At 37.2% G+C, this 21568-nt stretch overlaps 1 protein-coding gene across 1 annotated transcript in view; it reads left to right on the top strand.

The window, feature by feature from the left end:
• Glra2 (glycine receptor alpha 2) overlaps positions 1-21568 on the top strand; it is a 220317-nt gene that overhangs the window by 72183 nt on the left and 126566 nt on the right. The window contains 3 exon segments of the mRNA XM_032889979.1: positions 7305-7387; positions 10021-10158; positions 11956-12170. Coding sequence (XP_032745870.1) covers positions 7305-7387; positions 10021-10158; positions 11956-12170 — 436 coding nt within the window.

The following is a 21568-nucleotide window of genomic DNA, read 5'->3' as shown; positions in this document are numbered from 1 at the left end:
TTGGTAAACATAGACCTTCCTACTCAGTGAGACTTTAAGCAGGAAAAGGAATAGAACAGCAGATGATCTAGACAATGTTACCATTAGTTTCCTCCATATCCCAAGTTCAAAAGGAAGAAAGAACACACTGGGCTTGCTTATTTGGAATCAACTGAGAAGAGAATGCAGTTTTGCATCCTAGGACCAAACTGCATGATGTGCCTCGGCTGCCCAGCCACACTATTCTATGCCCTGGGTCGTTGTCCTTATTATTTTAGGTGTATCTAATTGGACACATCCTTTCAGTATCAAAGTCTTCCCTTGGAAAAGTGGGAAGAAGACATAGGAATCTATCAGCTGATTTACACAAAGACAGATATGACTATTAGTACTTGAAACCTAGAATTGTGTTTTAATAACCATTGGAACCTGTAATTAAAAGTTTATTGATTGATTTCAATGTAATTGCCAAGAATAGTAGGATTTGAGCAAGGGCAAATTGAGATTATTCTAGAACTCTTAACTCCTAACAATTTGCTCAGTTTTTATGTGAAGAGACTTGTCAGACAGAGACAAATTTGTACTTGTCCATGGATCAGGAAATCAGGTGACCAGATGAAGTATAGAGTGTGTCCCAAAGGTAGATCCATAATGCCATTCATTTTAGAAGTTTCATTTATGTTATCAAAATGATTGTTTAGGTCAGGGAAAATACGGTTCTTTAAATGAATAATTGAATAAAGCTTCTTTAAAGTTGAAGAATACCGGGTGTGATGTGAAGGCCTTTAATTGCAGTACTTGGCAGAAGAGGCAGGCAGATCTCTGTGAGTTTGAGACTAGCCTGGTCTACATGGCAGGCTCTAGTCCAGTCAGGATTACACACTGATACCTTGCCTCAAAAAAGTTGGATAATAAATTCTCAGTTATTAACTAGTCCCATGCCAAAGTGTGATTCCATTGAAGAAATTTTTTTTTAATTTTCATTCTTTATATATATTAAATCCTGACCAACATTTCTTATGCCCCTTCACACCTCCCATTCAAACTTCTCCCTTAGGCTTACTCTTTCTCTGCTTCCCTTCAAAAACAAACAAAATAGTAGGCTTCCCAGGGTCATCAACCAAACAGGGTATTAACAACTTATAATAAGACTAGCCATAAACCCTCATACCAAACCTGGATGAGGTGATCCAGTAGGAAAAAAAATATCCCAAAGACAGGAAAGAGTCAAAGATACCCCTACTCCCATTATTAGGGATCCTGCAAAAATGCTATTACTAGAAAACTTCAATAGGTTTACTCTTTTAAATTCCAGGGAATTTCGATTGCACTAGGTTTCTACATTGCCCCCAAATACCCCCCAATTCCATCTCTCCCAGTATTTTTTCCTGATCTCCAATCTAATGTTTCCATCACATTTGCCTCTAGTTAACCCAAAAAAGAAATCTTTTCTGTTTTCCCTTATCAGGGAAATCTATGAGTACCTCTTGAACCCTCTCTGTTGCTTAGTCCCTCTGGGACTGTGAATAGTAGCACCATCATCCTTTACTTTACATCTAATAGCCACTTATATATGAGTACACACCATGCTTGTCCTTTTGGGTCTGGGTTACCTCACCCAGGATGATCTTTTCTAGTTCCATCCATTGCTATAAATTTCAAGATACCATTGTTTTTAATAACTGATCAATACTCCATTTTGTAAATGTACCACATTTTCTTTTTATTTTTGTTGAGGGACATCTAGGTTGTTTCCCATTTCTGGCTATTAGGAATAAAGGTGCAATGATCACAGCTCAGAAAGTATCTCATTTCAAGTGTTTGACATAAGGTGGCCTGCAAATATTGCCAAACTCTTGGTATATTCACTTCTGGCCCAGGTAGAATCTTACTTACACCAGCTCCTCTTCCTAACTGCTAACTTACCAGCAGATCTCCAGTGTTCTTAAGCTCTCACAATATTGTTGGTTGACAACAAACTAATCTTGGCTTTGTTGCCCAGACTCTGCCAACATGTTGTCTAGGATGACCTGGCTTGTCTCCCTCTTGTCTCATTATCCTAATAGATAGAACTGTCCTAATCACATAGCAGCCTACGTAGAGCTGTGTGACTTACCCTGGTGTGAAAAAGAAAGTGATATTTACCAAAGATAAAGCTAATGCTCCCGAAAAGTTTCAGATTTCACTCACAAGCTCTCCCTTCTTTACTTTACAAAACCATTGTTTGTTTAAGTTTATTATTTGGCATGAAGTCATCCCTTGGGAAGTGTGAGGTAATGTTTCTTTTTTTAAAACTTTTTCATAAAGTCTTTAATATAGTCACTGATTTTGAGTAGAATAAGTGAGACACATTAAAGAGATTATCATGGATGTTTCATGTTATCCAATAGCATTTTGCATGTTCCCTATCTTGATAAATAGCCCAGCGGTCATCACCTCTGATAAACTTATAAACATTAGAATCTGGAGGCACCAAAAATCCACTGATGCGTGCGAAGAAGTGTTTCTTAAAGTAGCCTAGGTGATGGCATCAGCCCTACCTAGACTTCTCATTAAAAGTACCAAGAATGGGAATTCTCACAAATGCCTTGCAGATGATGCTCATATCCACCAAAGAATAAAACTGGAAAAGCTAAAGATAATCAAGTTAGCAGAACGTTTTAATCTACAATTCCCTCTCACTTTTTCACTCCCTTTCTCAATGTGTGAGCCTTATTAATGAAATACTTTGAGTGGGATTAATTTATTTTATTTTATGTGTGTGAATGTTTTGCCTATGTGAATTTTGAGTTGTGAGCTGACATATGGAGGCAGGAAATCAAAATCTGATCCTCTGGAAGAAAAATTATTCTTTATGTGTAAACTACCACCCTAGCTCCTAATGATGCACTTTTGACTTCTAACTTGTCCCTAGAATACCTCCACTTTTACGTTCTAGATGGCTCAGGACAACAACCTTGCTTAACTCTCAATGTATCCTGTAAAATCAATCAAAGACCAAACCGTCGCATGGTTTAGAAATTTCAAGTTACTGATAGGAACACTTTAGCAGTTCTAAAACTTCCAGTATGGCGATCCTTATGTTCTCAAAAAAGAGAATGGGTTATATTGTGGAATGTGGTGCGATAATGCTACCTCAGTTAGTGTATCTATCACTGTGATAAAACACAGTGAACAAAAGCAACTTGGGGAGGAAAAGAGTTCATTTGGTTTACAGCTTGTAGCCCCTCCTCCAGAGATATGAAGGAAGAACCTTAAGATAGGAACTGATGGATGCCGATGCCTTGAAGGCATGCTGCTTTCTGATTTATGATTCGTGCCTTGTTTAGCCTCCACCACAGTAACCTAAGTCCTTTTATGTCAATCATTACTGGTGAAAATGTCTTACAGACTTACATACAGGTCAGTCCTATGGAGGCATTTTTTATTGAGATTGTTCCATCTCAGATGACACTAGCTTGGGTCAAGTTGACATTAAAAACTAACCAGTGCCGAGAGGGAGGCATAATAACTATATCATCTGTATGGCCCATTTGCTAGGACATGTCGAATTTTTGAAAACGCTCTTGCTTGCTCATTTATTCAGAGAGCAGAGAAACTCTCAAGTAATTACTCCTGCCTTTGTGTCAGATCTAACAATCCCACCGGGACACAGAATTTTATTAGCAGCACAGATGACTGAACATACTGAGAAAAATTCCCCACAAACATGAAACTATCCCTGAATCCTGCCTCAGATGAGAGCTCACTGGGTGACATTTTATTTTTGTCGTTTGCATATGTACATTTCTTTTAAGACAGGTTTTACATTTGGACCGCAATGAGCACCGTAGTCAAACAGAGGGTTAGCAGCTGTGTGCTTTCTTAAATCATGTTGTTGGACAAGCAAATGGGAGGAGACTGTAAAATCTAATTGGTCCTGCATGAATTACAGAGTCCCAAATTTATGAGGTCTGGTTTAACATGCATCTGGAGGACTAAAATTGGTTTCTTCTTTATCACCCCCTTTCCTTTGGCATATATATTGAACAGAGTAAAATGCCAGGAACCCAAAATTGCCGTTTGATGACTTTTTAGATTTATAACTACTTTAGTGATAAACATTCTAACCCAGATTAGTAACACTCACATCATCCAAGAACAATCCCTGTGCTTTCTTTGCTGACCAGAACCTCCCAAAATAACTATCACCACATTTTTTATGGAAAGGATTAAATGTGATTTAAATAATAAAAAAACTACATATTATTTTGTATCGATTCAGAAAATGCCCTATATAAGTTTATTCTAAAAAACAAAACAAAAAAGTTATTAACAAAAATGTAATAAATTTGGTGGATTTCACGAGTACTTTAGTTCAAATTCAAGTAGTTTTCCAAATCATTTTGAAACTTAAATTACACATCAGCAGACACTGCTAATAACATGCCAAATTCATTCCCTTCTACATAACCTGAAATACTAAGACCATTCTACCTAAAGCCAATGAACTAAGGACTGCCCGCTTCCTTTTGATATCTGTTAATGGACATTAAAGCATTACCATCTTAAAGCATTACCATTCATCTCCCTACTGTCCATAAACACATACATCCGTACATATTCAAAGAAGCACCTGGTCCTTTTTGTACAAAAAAAACGAACAAAATTCCCAGAGGCCATAGACATTTAGTGAGAGTAAGAAGACTGAGCAAGCAAGCATTTATGTGCCTCCTGTGTGTTTTCTGTCTGATAGCTGTCTGGAACTCAGGAAAGTTCTACTGGGAAGAGGTCAGAGTCCAGTGGGTGCATAGACAAAGACTGTACAAATCACAAAAGAAGTTGTCACAATAGCAACTGTGTAGTCTTTAAACTACACCCAGTTCTATTATTATATTTTAACTTATCAAAGGTAAAGCTTTCAACATTAGAATGATCTTTCCAGATTTTCTGGTGTTGACTCACTGTAATTATCTACACCATCTGATTATTACTGTATGCCAAACATTCTAGTTTTTCTTTTTCAAATTGAAATGTGTGTGTGTGTGTGTGTGTGTGTGTGTGTGTGTGTGTGTGTATAATTGTGAAGCAAAAGTGATGTTAGGGCTTAGGAATAAGATATAGAGTAACTAAATGAAGCTAATTAATCTATTCATAACAAACATTTGGAATTTACTCTCAGCAATTTTGAAATGTATAAAACATTACTAAATTCAAAGCATTGTGCAATAAGTCTCACATAAAACTACTTCTTTTTGCCTACTTAAGGCTTGCACTTGTTCATAGTCTTATTTATAAGAAAAAAGTCAGAGAAGAACCGGACTATTTTTCTTTTATGAAAAATATTGTCCTTTTTGAAAAATAGAAAAGAAAATTAAATTAATTTAAGATCATGGATTTTTTGTGTGTCACCATTATCTATGTTTTAAAACCATTATTTATTTGTTTATTCCACTAGCTAGAGATGTTGTTTTTTTTCTTATTGTCCTTACTTTGAAGGGCCCATGATAGGCAATACTAAGAAAACTGTATTTTTTTTCAAAACAAGACTTCATACAGGAAAATCTGTGTGTGTGTGTGTGTGTGTGTGTGTGTGTGTGTGTGTATACTTTTTATGTCTAAAGGTTATATTTTAAGCCAGATGGATATTTTAATCCACCCTTTCCTTTGCAATCACGGTGCTTGAATTCTAGGGATGCCTTTCGAAAGACAGCCTATTCATTCGGTAATGAGACACAGCACTAGATTTGATGAGATTATAGTAAGAAAATACTGCATAAAATAAAAATTTCTAGTTTTACCTTTCAGCTTTTGCTTTGAAAAGACACATTTTCATTTCTGAAATGAGTTGGCTGATAATTTGATTTTTATGAATATTTCAGTGAGCCATACTTTTTTCAAATACAAGACACCACATCAAATAGGGGTAAATAAAAACAAAATTAAATAAAAATCACAAATATTTCCTGAAGTTAGAAATATCTACTTTTAACACAGAGTGCAGTTGTTTCCATGACTGAATATATTTTCCCAGAATTGTTGCTTTGTGACATACTTGTCTCCTCGCTGCTGTATTTTAATGCATTTGACAACCATTAACATGGAATCCCTATCCTCACTTCAAATCTCAATTCTTTCCTTTCTTTCAACTGTGTGCTACAATTTGTTTGTGCTTGAATAGACTACAAAGCGAACCATAGGAAATAAAGAGAAACAATTTAGGTGGGGAGTTGAGAAGGAGCATAATGGGAAGGGGAACTGGGGTAATTACCCGGCAGCCACACAGATCTTTGGATATGAAAAATAATAAAGATACAAAACTTGGAGCTGTTCTAGAAGTAGTTCTCGAATTAGAGTCAAATAAGAATAAACGTCATATCTCCTACTTCCTGACTTCATCAGTGAGGAACTAGTGTTTAACAAGTTTTAATATCTTGCTCTGGGTACAATATAATTATAGGCAGTGTCAAGAAGGGAACCTTGCTCTGTTGATTATCATTTCTAATTTCTTTCCTTGAATCTTTAAAGTACAAAGAATTTCAAAGCAAGAGGTATGCACCATTCACATGAGAAATCCAAAGGAAAATGATAAGAAGGAAACATCAGCTCATTGAATATCCTGATTTAAGGCCTAGGTAGAGTTGACTGGAACTCAGGAAAGTTGCATGGGGGAAGAGGTTGGAGTTGCCTCCAGTAGAAGCAGAGAAACAGAGACTGTGCAACCCACTATCGTGAATTTTTTTTTTTTACTCAAAGATTACTTGTTCTATAACTATCCTATAATGAATGCTGCATAAATTGCTAATTCATCCATGTGGACTAATAAATTAAAAGTCTGTGAAGCCAAGTATCTGACCATTTGACAGAAGAAGCATTATTTATTCCTTCTCATTATGGTGTATATACTTACACAGTCACACACAAACATGTGTGTGTGTGTGTGTGTGTGTGTGTGTGTGTGTGTGCGCGCGCGCGCGCGTGCGCGCAATGATGCAACTCTAAAATATTCCAAACTTTACGTCTTTTTGTTCATCATTGTGGTTGGAGCACATTGTTCAGATAATAACATTTTTTACTTGAGACTAGTACTTCATTGTTAGGAGGGAGCTTGGAATCAAGATAAGAAATACATCAGAATCTGGCAGTTGGAAAAATAGAGAGAATGGCTTAATGAAATGGGAAGATATGTTGTTGTTAAAATGGATACTTCTTCACATTAAAAACAAAGTAAGGTTGACCTGAGACCTTTAAATTTCTGAATCAACATATTTTGGTGTTATGGACTTTTTGTCTTTCAAATGTTACATTTCACAGATTTTAAAGTAGAGTTCACATTCTTTTTTAAGACTCACCTTGACTTTATCCTGTCCCATGGACCTGAAGAACTTTCCAATGGATGTCCAGACCTGTACAATGCAGCTGGAGAGTTGTAAGTCATCATTATTAATTTACCACTTGCTTGTTGTAACCACTGACTCGCTCAACCAATTTACCAACATGGAAGGTCTTAATGGAGAATTGGTATTTAATAGGAGAAATTCATTATCAATCCTACAAGGAAATCTTTTAGTTCAAGATGTTAAATAAATTTCCCTTTCTCAAAAAAGAAAAAAAAAACTCACCCAAGTTTGATTTAGCCAGATTTTTTTTATAGAATGAATTTTCCCTTGCATAATTATGGTTGTTAGCCACCTCACCTTTATAAAGACTCATTATAATCAGAAAATTTTCTTTCTGTCTTTTACTCATAGAGACCAATGAACCCAAAAGGATACTGGAAGGAAGGGATGATTGCTTTGGAAACAAAAAATAAAGCCCTTCACCATAGATGGATTCAAAGAGGGGAGGCACTAGGAGTGAAGCTCAGCAGAAGTGTGATTGCCTAAAATGCTCAAGGCCCTGGCTTTGATCCCCTCAGCATTATATGAATAGAAGGCTGAAAGGCATAAGTTGGACAAGGAATAAGAGAGTTGGCATTTTCTTTCAGATAGGTAATGGATACACTAGGACATGATAAAACGGGCTAGGGAATGCCATCACTTTGTCCCTTTATCCTCTGACTGCTGCCAATGAAATTTTATTACGCGCCCATAAGTTACTCATGCCTGGTAATGGGATTTTCTGTTAAGAGACATGAAATTTCCTCTGGCTTGCTCTTGTCAGTTTCTCTGTTTACAGAATCCAAAAAAATAATCATAAGTGCTACTGACTCACAGAGATTTTTAGGAGATTTAATGAGGCAGGGGACAGAAAATATTTTAACTTCTTGGTTTATAAAAATAATAAGTGTAGAAAGACTCATGGAATACCTTTTTAAAAAGAAATGACAGGCTTCTTTCTGATCACTTAAAGTCACTACATATGTCCCTTGAAACTTCTGATAAAAATACAGAAAATAGCAAATCTTTTTTTGTTATCAGATGTTATCAGAGATAAAACGAGACTTTTTATTTATGTGTTGTATGTATTTATTTATTCTATATTTCTTATCTCTTGAGAAGAAGGTTGAGAATAACTTTTTACACATAACGAGTGTCTCTTCTACTATCCTATAGCTTCCTAGCCTCCATCCAACCATTGCATTTTCTCTGTAAACCGGGACTCAGATATATCAATGGAGACTCTTCTAAGGCATAAAAGCTTCAAATTGTAGATTTGTTCTGTCCCTTTATATATTCGTTGGAGGTAATTAGGATATGTTTGCACAGATTAGCAGTGGAAGAGATTGGTTATCCATTACTTCTGTGGACAGTCCATATTCACATTCAACTTTGATGCTTTCTACATTTTTGCTTTTAAGGTGTTCCAAAGAAGCTAGACACCAAATAAATTTGCCATTGATTTCGAGGTAGGATTGGTGTAGTAAGCAAGAATAAGAATTTATAAACTTAATAAATACGCTACAGTTATTAGCCAACCCAATCTTCATGAAATTTTCTTTGTCCTTATCAGTCTGATTTCCATAGTTTAAATATCAAACAAAATAAAACGCAAAAACAAGGAGGGCAGAGAAATAATGAGTGAAAATAAGACTAGCTGTCTGTTTCTGGGATGCAGCCATATGCAGGCAAATTGACAAATAATGACCCAAATTGGGCAGACTCCGGGAGAGAAAGAGCGAACTTTGGTTTACAGAACTGTTAGCTACCATACTTTCTGTGATTTCGTTGATTCTAGTAATATAACAATAGGACTTTACAAAATAAGGAACCTGTTTTGTGTGAATAATGAGTGGGTCAATTTAGCAATGCATTAGAATATATAACTTCTTGTGGGGTTTGTTTTTGTTTTGAGCTATGGTCACGTGCAGCCTAGCATGGCTCTGTAATCAAGGATAATCAAGAACATCTGATCATCCATCCTTCATCCCTCCTTCACTTTTCAAGTTCTGGGTCCACAGGCATATGCCACCACTTGCTATTTAGGTGGTGCTGGGGATTGAAAGTAGGACCCTGTCCATATTAAGTAAGAGCTGCATCAACTGTGATACAACCCCCAGCTCCTCTAGGTTCACACATCATACAAGGTTCTCTTAAATGACTTGCCCTTAGCCCTTCACACTTGATAAAAATGACTGAGAATTTACCATTTTCAGTAATTAACAAAGTCTCCAGAAGAGGTCAAACGTGGCAATGGTAATATTTTGTATAGGCCGAGGTATAAATTCACCTCATTAAATATTTCAAAGAAGCGGTTTTTGCTTGAAATACCAAGACAGGCAATCATGATTTGACTATTTTATTGAACTGCCACCCAACGCGCTCTTTCAAGGAAGTTAAAATTCTTCAAAGGGTTTTGTGCTTGTTTACTTGTTTGTTCTTCAGAGAGAGTTAGTGAATAAAGAAGCTGGAGATAAAAGATTCTACAGATTCCTTTCTCTTGTCATACACACAAAAAATTAATCAGCAGTAACTTGCTGTGTTCAGTTTCTCTGCTTCTGATGACACATAGTTATGATGACTAGAGCAGCTCCTATGATTCCCCTGCTTGCCCATCTCTGTTGTTACATTTCAGAGTTTCCTAGAAAAGATAACATTGTATGTTACTACTTGTTTCCTCCAGTTGGGTACACCATGAATGACCTGATATTTGAGTGGTTAAGTGACGGTCCAGTACAAGTTGCTGAAGGACTCACCCTGCCTCAGTTTATTTTGAAAGAAGAGAAGGAACTCGGCTATTGCACAAAGCATTACAACACTGGTAAGGTTTTCTTTCACGTGCTAAAACCAAGAGGTGTCCATTTGTATTTGAGATCAGCTATCCTATTATCTTAATAGTTGCACATTTATGAAGTGAATCGAACTTAGAGAACCCTCAACAAGTATAGTTCTCATACCCCGTAGGATAGGCTTGCGAGTGCAGCAGATCATCTCCCTCCAACAGAGAAGAATTAGGAATCTTTTGCCCTTCTTTTACTGAGAGCCCGCAGTCAAATGAGTCTAAGGAAAGGTGTAGAAGACCTCACTAGTAGTGCAGAGAACATAAAATCTTGGCTGTTCTTCGTATCCACTCTTTACATTGCCTTCTCAGGTCAATTTGCACTCATGGCCTTAGTGGAAGAAAGTGATAATGACACAGGTTCTGTGGAAACCCAGAAATAGAGATGTGCTCTGCAGGCCTGGAGAGCAATCCCAGTCTCAGTAAGAATCATCTGGAGAGAATTCTGCTGGCTCTAAAGTCAGGTGCTATCTTTAGCACTGAAAGATTTTTGGGGTGGGCACGGTTGGGGTAGTGGGCTTCTCTTGTTGCCTGGAAGATTATATGTGACAAGGAAAGCCGATGTCTTTTATTTCAAATGCTCTGGTCTTGTGATAACATGAAGTGTGATGGTAGAGAGATAGACAACACAAACTGCCTTGGGTCCCCTGTGTGTAAAACATTCCACAGCAGCTAAGAGTGACTTCTTAGGAAGTAACTAAAACCCAGTTCCAAGGTATTCTTCTAAGACTTAAACCCATGCTTATATCTTTGTAGGGAATAATCCAAATGACTTTCCAAGGTCTAACTCAAAGTCAATAAAGGAGAGAAAAATGTGGAAAGAGGCAAGAACATCCATTTCTTAATAAATATGTTTTAATGTTAAAAGTTGGAGTACCTTCCTATGCACTCTTTTATTGATAGATGGAGCAACACTACAGTTTCTAGGAATGAATACACTAAAGTTTTCAAGCAATTCCCAAAAAGCTAGAAAGTTTCCTCAACAAAATAAAGAGTGTACATATACTCTCTAAAGGTACCCTTGGTTTTACCATTGAGAATAAAAAGACATACAACTATTCAAACACTCAGGATGTTCTTTTTGCTTCTCAGAAGGTACCGAGGGGTTAGGGAGACAGTTTAATCAGTAGAGTGCTTGTCATGCAAGTGTGTAGACCTGAGTTCAGTCCCGAGGATGTAGGGAATGATGACATGTGCTTATAGCTTAAGCACTGGGAAAGTAGACCCAGGTAGCCAGCCAAGAGACTGCCTCAAATCTCAAGGTGGAAGGTATTTGAACAATGTTACTTGAGGTTGACCTCTGGCTTTCACATGCATGAACACACATGAATTCCAACACAAGTATGCTCTTTGTCTCTCTCTCTATCTCTCTGTCTCTCTCTCACACCTGATTGCTTAAAATTGTTTCATATCACATGATAGGTTATATGTTACATAGTATATATTAATGGTTGCACACAACGTTGTATGTATTACATATAACACAAACATTTTTGAAAATTTTTGTCAGTCACAAAAATGCAAGAGTTCTATGTAGAAAAATCTGTAACATATCCAATCATATGATTTCTGTATGAAGGCTTTTTAGCTCTCTCATGCTTACACTATCATTTCCATTACTAGAAGAATTCAAAAAGTAGGAATTGATTGTGTAGGGTGAGCATTTGTCCACAGTCTTTGCAATTTGTTTGCAATGTTCTTTACTTTAAAAAAAATAGGAGAGTAGAATGGGGAAAATTAGTTCAAATAAGATGTCAAATGATACTTTTCTGCTTCCAGGCAAGTTTACCTGCATTGAGGTCAAGTTTCACCTGGAACGCCAGATGGGCTATTATTTGATCCAGATGTATATCCCCAGCCTGCTGATAGTCATTTTGTCCTGGGTCTCCTTTTGGATAAACATGGATGCAGCTCCTGCCAGGGTTGCCCTTGGCATCACAACCGTCCTGACAATGACTACCCAGAGTTCAGGTTCCAGGGCATCTCTTCCAAAGGTAAGAAATAACTTCACTTGGCAACAAGTGGCCTGAGAGGCTCTCCAAAGGTCTTGTAGAAAACAAAATTCTGTGAGAACAGAAATTTTGCCATTCAACTATGCTGTTGGAAAGATGAGTCCATTAGGAAAATCAAATGCTGAGTTTGAGAGTATCAAGCTCTGACAGTAGATCCTCAGGTCTACTTTTCTGTAAGAAGGGCCTTCTGCTGGAGCAAATAGTGCTTAGATAAGGAAACATGTCCTTCTTCTGAAATGCCCCAGTTCCCTAAATTGTCCGTATGTGTTTTCTCATGTTGAAGATTACATTGCACCATTGGCTTTGCTTTTCTGAGAGTGTCAATTCAACTTAGCATTCAGCACACTCAGTCTCATGGTGATTGAATGGTCTCTCCAAAATCCAGTTCCATAATATAATTGGGATGTAATCCCTTTTCATTTTTTGGCTTGAGCTTATGTTCAGTTGTGTTGTATTTAATGTGATGAGAAATATTAGAGTGTGTTCCATGTTATCGCTGGTGTTTGCAACATAAGGTCACAATATAGTTGAGGCTTGTGGCTATAACATAGATGGAGTAAATAACAGGAAATTAATTGTGCAGCTTAATTAAGTCTCACACTTCTGAAGATAAATATGAGGATTTTATATTCCAACGGAAGCAGGTGACCTATCTCTGACATCTTTTGAAGCATTTTGTGGAATAGCAAATAGAAAAACGTACTTGTGTCGTATGCCTATTGAAATACAGATGTCATAAATACTCGTGACTTTTTCAACTACATAATCATGGCTCCATTTTAGTTAATAGAAATTCTAATCTAGTCGATGCCCTCATGCCAAACAGGTTCATTTGCTTATTTCTCTCTCGCTATTACTACTATCATTGCACACCATTAAACTTCAGGAGGCACAAACAGGTTTTACAGTTTAACAGACAGCTAAAGTATTGGTGACAAATTGTGAGCAGACAATGTCAAAACATAAGACATTTAGCTTCCAACTGCCCATTGCGATGAGAAGAGTCATCACTTCCTTGTAAAATGAGATTTTCAGTTTTGTAAATGTGTAGTTCACTTGATGGAGCTATTATGATTCTCTATCAATAGGCAAAATTATTACTAAGTATATGGGCACCAATCAGTGATATTTTTCTATAGAGACAATGAGAAACTCAGATAGATAAACCAAGAGGGTATAATTTAAAATAATTTTATACTTCAGTTTGAACACATAGTAGTTAACCTTTTTGCCATGAGTAGACTTTTCCTGCTACACTTTTTTTTTACTATTATTAAACATGACCAACCGACCATGAAGAGATATGACTCATATGTATGATGGAGAGACATTAAAGCAAGATTAAAGCACAAATCATGGAAAATGAAAAATCCTGATCCTATACTTACTTATACATATACATAAATATCCATTGATTTATAAACACTACAGCTCCTCATCATAGGGTCAAGTTTTTACTAGTCTAGGTGCTCCAGGGCCTACTTTGACACTCTGTACTCAATACACACATACATTTTACATGCTTATGGAAAGATAGAAGCAGCACTAATATTAACTGTCCGGTACATACCATTATGAAGTAATTAATGTATGTTATTTACCTTTAATTCTGTTTATATTTGTGGACAGGCCTCCTTATTTGTATGCATAGAGAACTCAAGTCCAAGCTTTATGTCATTCTATGCTATATCATTTCTTATGACCTTAAAAATCTATTATGAATTATCTTTATTGCAGCGACAAAGACCGAACCTAGTCTTTCTTCCATACCTTAGGCAAGCACACTCTCACTGATGCATATGCTTACACCATGATCGATCTCTAAGGACTTAGTAACAGCCAATTGAAGTCTCCATTGCTTCTCTCCTGCTTATATAAATATGGTGGTAATAAATACATTCACATGTGACTATATCGAATGTTTTGAGTAGAGCGAGTGGAGGAAGATGAACAGGATGATAATCAACAACATGCGTATACCATGAATGCAAACACTTTGTCATTCTCATTGTGTTAACCTTAGTACCTCAAATATGTGTGCCTGAAATTGGGTGAGTAGTGTGTCCTCACTGCTGATTAGCAAATCAATGAACATTCATGACCTTCCCACATGAGATGATGTATATTATAAAGCATACCCAGTATGGAATATAAGGATGGAATTTTACATAAACCATTCAAAAGTATTTCTATTTTTTATTTTTTGACAATTTTGTAATACACATAGTAAGGTTTAGTCATTGTCAACTCCCCAGTATCCTCTTTCAGCATCCCCCTCTCCTCCTGAAACTAGTTTTCCCCAACAAGCCTAATATCTACTTTGATGTCTTTATTTATTGTGTGAACCACTGAGTTTCATTGGGATTTCTTGCATTAGCATGGGTTGGAAAGATTTCATGAAGCTTGGGTAGCACAGAGTACATGAGTGCAATGGCTAGATTTTAATAAAATGGAAATGTTGTGATAATATGGTATGTGCTATAAAGATATGTGACTTGTCTAATATCATAGACCGTGTCCCCTTTCCTAAAGTATTTCAGTGGACCCTGAAAAGTTTAGAACACGTGTATAATGATACATTATAAAATGTAGGCATGCCTGGATTTCAATCCTGGGGCAAATATTCTTCCCCACATCTCTAACCCTACTTACTCATTTCTAAAATAAGAACATCTTTAGTTGCCCTTTTCAAATATTAATTGAGGACAAGACGAAGCACTACCTGTATAAATAGTTTATTCAGGTTCACACATGGTAGACACAGATTTTTTTATAGTTATTGTTATTTTTTCCATTCATACTGTAGTAGAAAGGACTGTGCACTGGGTTGGCAGATTATATTAGAATATTCATAAAGACCCTTATGAACAGAAGGCACCAAAGTTTTAGATGACACATCATTGGCAACATTAGTCATGTTGACAATAAGATAAGCCAAGATTGATCATACTTGTGACATACAAAGTATATGTTTGCATGTATGCATATTCTTGTGCTTTTAATAGGTTATCTTATGAATGAGTTAAGATCCATAGGATCTGAATAGGCAATGATCTGGCTCTTTTGCAATCAATGCCGTTGAACACATCCATTTGTCTCGGTCTTCCTTGTTCATAGAGGACACTTGAGGAATCCATAGATTGTTGGGAGTGAAACATCTTACATCTTCTCCCCCCTCTTTAGGAGAATAGGAAGGATGTTACAGCACTGACACCATCACAAAATTCCATTAATTCAATTAGTTAATTTTATGTAATTTTTTCTATTATTTTTGAGGTTATAATATAATTTCAACATTTCTCCATTCCTTTTCCTCCTTTTTTTCTTCCCTCCATCTTTATTAAATTGGGTATTTCTTATTTACATTTCAATTGTTATTTCCCAGTTTCCTTTCCCGGTTTCTAGGCCAACATCCCCCTAACTCCTCCGCCTCACCCTCTATATGGGTGTTCCCCTACCAATCCTCCCCACATTACCTCCCTCCCCACAACAATCCCCTTCACTGGGGATTCAGTCTTGGCAGGACCAAGGGCTTCACCTTCCACTGGTGCCCTTACTAGGCTATTCATTGCTACCTAAGCAGTTGCAACCCAGGGTCAGTCCATGTATAGTCTTTGAGTAGTGGCTTAGTCCCTGGAAAATCTGGTTGGTTGGTTTTGTTGTTCATATGGGGTCTCAAGCCCCTTCAAGCTCTTTCAGTCCTTTCTCTGAATCCTTCAACGGGGGGTCCCGTTCTCAGTTCCGTGGTTTGCTGCTGGCATTCGCCTACATATTTGCCATATTCTGTGTGTGTCTCTCAGGAGAGATGTACATCCGGTTCCTGTCAGCCTGCACTTTGCTTCATCCATCTTATCTAGTTTGGTGGCTGTATATGTATGGGCCACATGTGGGGCAGGCTCTGAATGGGTGTTCCGTCTGTCTCTGTTCTAAACTTTGCCTCCCTATTCCCTGCCAAGGGTATTCTTGTTCCCCTTTTAAAGAAGGAATGAAGCATTCACATTTTGGTCATCCTTCTTCAGTTTCATGTGTTCTGTGCATTTAGGATAATTCGAGCATTTTGGCTAATATCCACTTATCAATGAGTGCATACAATGTGTGTTTTTCTGTGATTGGGTTACCTCACTCAGGATGATATTTTCCAGTTCCATCCATTTGCCTATGGATTTCATAAAGTCATTGTTTTTGATAGCTGAGTAGTATTCCATTGTGTAGATGTACTACATTTATGTATCCATTCCTCTGTTGAAGGGCATCTGGGTTCTTTCCAGCTTCTGGCTATTATAAATAAGGCTGCTATGAACATAGTGGAGCATGTGTCTTTGTTATATGTTGGGGCATCTTTTGGGTATATGCCCAAGAGAGGTATAGCTGGGTCCTCAGGTAGGTCAATGTCCAATTTTCTGAGCAACCTCCATACTGATTTCCAGAGTGGTTGTACCAGTCTGCAATCCCACTAACAATGGAGGAGTGTTCCTCTTTCTCCACATCCTCGCCAGCATTTGCTGTCACCTGAGTTTTTGATCTTAGCCATTCTGATTAGTGTGAGGTGGAATCTCAGGGTTGTTTTGATTTGCGTTTCCCTTATGACTAAAGATGTTGAACATTTCTTTAGATGCTTCTCAGCCTCTCGGCATTCCTCAGCTGTGAATTCTTTGTTTAGCTCTGAACACCATTTTTTAAAGAGGGTTATTTGTCTCCCTGTAGTCTAACTTCTTGAGTTCTTTGTATATTTTGGATATGACCCCTCTATCAGTTGTAGGATTGGTAAAGATCTTTTCCCAATCTGTTGGTTGCTGTTTTGTCCTAACAACAGTGTCCTTTGTCTTACAGAACCTTTGCAATTTTATGAAATCCCATTTGTCCATTCTTGATCTTAGAGCATAAGCCATTGGTGTTTTTTTCAGGAAATTTTCTCCAGTGCCCATATGTTCGAGATGCTTCCCCACTTTTTCTTCCATTAGTTTGAGTGTATCTGGTTTGATGTGGAGGTCCTTGATCAACTTGGACTTAAGCTTTATACACGGTGATAAGAATGGATCGATCTGCATTCTTCTACATGCTGACCTCCAGTTGAACCAGCACCATTTGCTGAAAATGCTCTTTTTTGCATTGGATGATTTTGGGTCCTTTGTGAAAAATCAAGTGACCATAGGTGTGTGGGTTCATTTCTGGGTCTTCAATTCTATTCCGCTTATCTATCTACCTGTCTCTGTACGAATACCATGCAGTTTTATCACTATTGCTCTGTAATACTGCTTGAGGTCAGGGATAGTGATTCTGCCAGAAGTCCTTTCATTGTTGAGGATAGTTTTAGCTATCCTGGGTTTTTTGTTATTCCACATGAATTTACAAATTGTTCTGTCTAACTCTATGAAGAAATGGATTGGAATTTTGATGGGTATTGCATTGAATCTGTAGATCGCTTTTGGTAAAATGGCCATTTTTACTATATTAATCCTGCCAATCCATGAGCATGGGAGATCTTTCCATCTTCTGAGATCTTCTTCAATTTCTTTCTTCAGAGGCTTGAAGTTCTTATCACACAAATCTTTCACGTGCTTGGTTAATGTCACACCGAGGTATTTTATATTATTTGGGACTATTATGAAGGGTGTAATTTCCCTAATTTCTTTCTCGGTTTGTTTCTCTTTTGTGTAGAGGAAGGCTACTGATTTATTTGAGTTAATTTTATACCCAGCCACTGTGCTGACGGTGTTTATCAGGTTTAGTAATTCTCTGGTGGAAGTTTTGGGATCACTTAAATATGCTATCATATCGTCTGCAAATAGTGATATTTTGATTTATTCCTTTCCAATCTGTATCCCTTTGTTCTCCTTTTGTTGTCTGATCACTCTGTCTAGGACTTTGAGAAGTATATTGAAGAAGTAGAGAGAGAGTGGGCAGCCTTGTCTAGTCCCCGATTATAGTGGGATTGCTTCAAGTTTCTCTCCATTTAGTTTAATATTAGCTACTTGTTTGCTGTAAATGGCTTTTACTATGTTTAGGTATGGTCCTTGAATTCCTGTTCTTTCCAGGACTTTTATCATGAAGGGGTGTTGAATTTTGTCAAATGCTTTCTCAGCATCTAATGAAATTATCATGTGGTTTTTATCTTTCAGTTTGTTTATGTAGTGGATTATGTTGATGGTCTTCCTTTTCCTCCTTCTAAATCTTTTAATCTACCCTTTCTTATTCTCTTTCAAATCCATGACCTTGATTTTCTTTAATTGTTATGTGAGTATATGTCCATGAATATACATATATATTTCTAAATATAATCTGCCCAGTATGTATGATGTTATTTGTCTCTTTGTTTTCAGGACTGACCATTTAGTATTTGATAACCAATTGGTGGTCTCTTCCCCAGAGAAGACTCTTTTTCCTACTACCAACTTTCCTTAATTGCCTATAGTGCTTTGTATAGGGTTGAGGCCTCTTGCTTGCCCCACCTACTTTGGCATATCTACTAGTGTAAGCCTTAATATAAAGAAGCAATAGGCACAATTGTTTAAAGACAGTGTTTGTTCCTTGTAGAAAACCCTTTGCCTCCTGAAATGTGAACAGTGATCCTGTAATGTAACACCTTAGGATAAATTCTGAGGCAACAGAATTTCCTGTGACTATACAGTCATACCTAGAAATAAGCATTCTTAATTTTAGACTTTATCCCTAGGGAGGCAAGAACTTCACTGACTTGGCTCATGCTCATGTACCTAAAACTTGGCACAATACCTGATTTCTAGTAGGTAATTAGTAAAGAGTCAGTAAATTAATGAACATTAGTAAAAATAGCCAAGTGGTTTCCTTGGCATAATTTGGGTTGTGATTCATTCATCCGTTTCCTTATTTGATTAATACTGATGAATATTTTCTTTGGGCCATGCATTATACTAGATATCAAAAGAACACAACACAGTCTTTAACCTCCAGGGTTGATAATCTGGTAGGGCAGAAGCAGTTAGTTGGAATGCTGACGATTAAAAAATGTGAAATGTAATACCATATCAAGGAGAATGTCTAAGATATTTAATGGCAGTGATGGAGAGTGAAGGAAAGGAGGGCAAAGAAAGGGAGACAGACCAGTATCAGGCAAATAGCCTGAAGGCAGAAGAGGATCCTGATCTGAATCTATGAAGCACATAAAGTAGGTAAGGGAGGAAGAGGTAAAGGTCCTTCCAGACAACGAGGATCTCCACTGATTGCATTTGAGTAACACTTATAAAATAGGTTAACTCTTTTAGGGTAAGAGCGACAGTCTCAGAAAGTTTTCCATCATGTTTCACGAACTTCAAGTAAGAAAATTATGTTTATTGATTTCAAGTTAGTTTCCTGACTTTCTGCCAAAAGAAGTTGGTGTGTGTGTGTGTGTGTGTGTGTGTGTGTGTGTGTGTGTGTGTGTGTGTGTGTGTGTGTGTGTATGCATGAAAATATGTTTGGCATTTACTTTCATTTGTTTGTCTTAGTTTTCAGATATTCACCCTCTCCCCTAAACACAAGGAAAATCAAATAACATAGGTACCTTCCTATTTGAAGCTATCCAGTTATTTTGCTAACTTCTAAGAATTAGTTCCAATGACAGTGTTCTAAGCTTTTTCAGTGTGAAAGAGAAGCAGGCTGACTACAGGCTGGGTGGATTGTTTTTCTTCTTGACCAACAGCAACATAGCAGAGTGAAATGAATCCAAAGCTGTGAGATATCAAGCGGACTTGATATCCAGTGCAGGTTAAATAATTATTTTCCTTTATTTCATTTTATGATTATAGCAGGGCAATCTAGAATTGTCATTTGTGACTATAGTCTAGAGACTCTAGAAGTGAAAGAACCCTTCAGTAGGGAAACTGTGTGGCAATACCAGTGTTCAGTGTCCTCTAAGAGATCCATACCTATCTTGTTGGAGCAATGATAGAAAGGAATTGTCTTTAGCCATTATTAAATAGGCTGTTCCATTTTCTACAGAAGTACATTTTGCCCTTACTTTTCAGCCATCTGGGCCAACTAAGGCCAGATGGACCATTTCAAGCAGCTGCCAAACTCAGGACAAGTTTAGAATTTAAAACAAAAATGACCAGTCTTGCCATGCTTGATTTTGCATTATTCCCTGTCAAAATGCTTCTAACTAGAGACTGCAGTTAGAGCAACTGAAGGCATTAAGAGCAATAATAAATAAGATTTGGATGCTTATATGTATTAAAGTCAGGTACACCCTGAGCTATTTGGAATAATTGGTGGGTTGGTCATACTAGTATATTCGAGAAGGATTGGAAACAGTTCTGTTCTCTAATCAGTACTTTTGAAGTTCTTGGTTAAAATATCAAACAGGGAGAAAGTTAAGCTTTGACAAAATGATCTGAGTTCATAAACTTTCTCTTCAGCCATTTCCCAAGCCACAGCAAATTGAAGAATCATTGATGTAGGAAATATGTGATAAAAATATGCAAGGAGATGACGTGTATGAATTCTCTAGGGATAGAGCTGGAATGCCATTGGCACTTTAGTTTAAGAATGTTGCTGACATCCTTTGCAGGAAAGCTGACACTGGGAGAAGTTACCCAGGCTCTGCTTCTTATCAAATTCTGCCAAGACTCATATGGTTGGAGATTTTTTGTTTTGGGTAGGGTGAGGTGTGGTGGGGATAGTATACTGAGGCTTAAGATTCTTTTGAAATTGTTCTCATTCTATTTTTCTGAAATGAGTAATTCTGGTTCATACACTATAAATGTTGTTGGTTCTTCTTTAGAGCATATATAAAAATGGACTGTTGTGCATACAAAATAATGTGAGACCCTGTCTTGAACACTCAGGGTATAGAAAGGAATGTGGAATTTTATCTTTGACAATGGCATAAAGGACAATGAGGCAGACACTTTACAAAAATGCCGTGGTACACACCTTTAATCTCAGTACTCGAGAGGCAGAGGCAGGTGGATTTCTGTGAGTTTGGGTATACACAAAGTCTACATAGTTCCAGGATAGCCGTGTGTGTGTGTGTGTGTGTGTGTGTGTGTGTGTGTGTGTGTGTGTGTGTGTGTGTGTTATATAACAAACTTGTATGATAACGATAATTTTCTACCTATATACTGATCTGAAATCCTCTTATGTTTATTGTAGGCCTGAATATGACTTGTCTTGGAAAATGGATGTGGTCAATGAAGACTGGCCACATTTAAAAATTCAGCTAGATTAATATTTAGGATTCTTATGTCTTGCTCATTGCTCAGTAGTGTCAGGCTTCAATTTGAAAGATAAACACTACTAAAGTGATTTTATCATCAAGTGACAGTACGAGAGAGGTGATGATGGCACAAGAGAATTGAAGCATTATTTGTCAATAGACTGTTAAATAAATAAATGAGTCAACTGATGGCTCCATGAAATAGAAC

Source organism: Rattus rattus, chromosome X, assembly GCF_011064425.1.
Source record: "Rattus rattus isolate New Zealand chromosome X, Rrattus_CSIRO_v1, whole genome shotgun sequence".
Taxonomy (NCBI): domain Eukaryota; kingdom Metazoa; phylum Chordata; class Mammalia; order Rodentia; family Muridae; genus Rattus; species Rattus rattus.
Note: the sequence above shows the minus strand (reverse complement) of the source record. Positions and strands in the feature narration are given on the sequence as shown.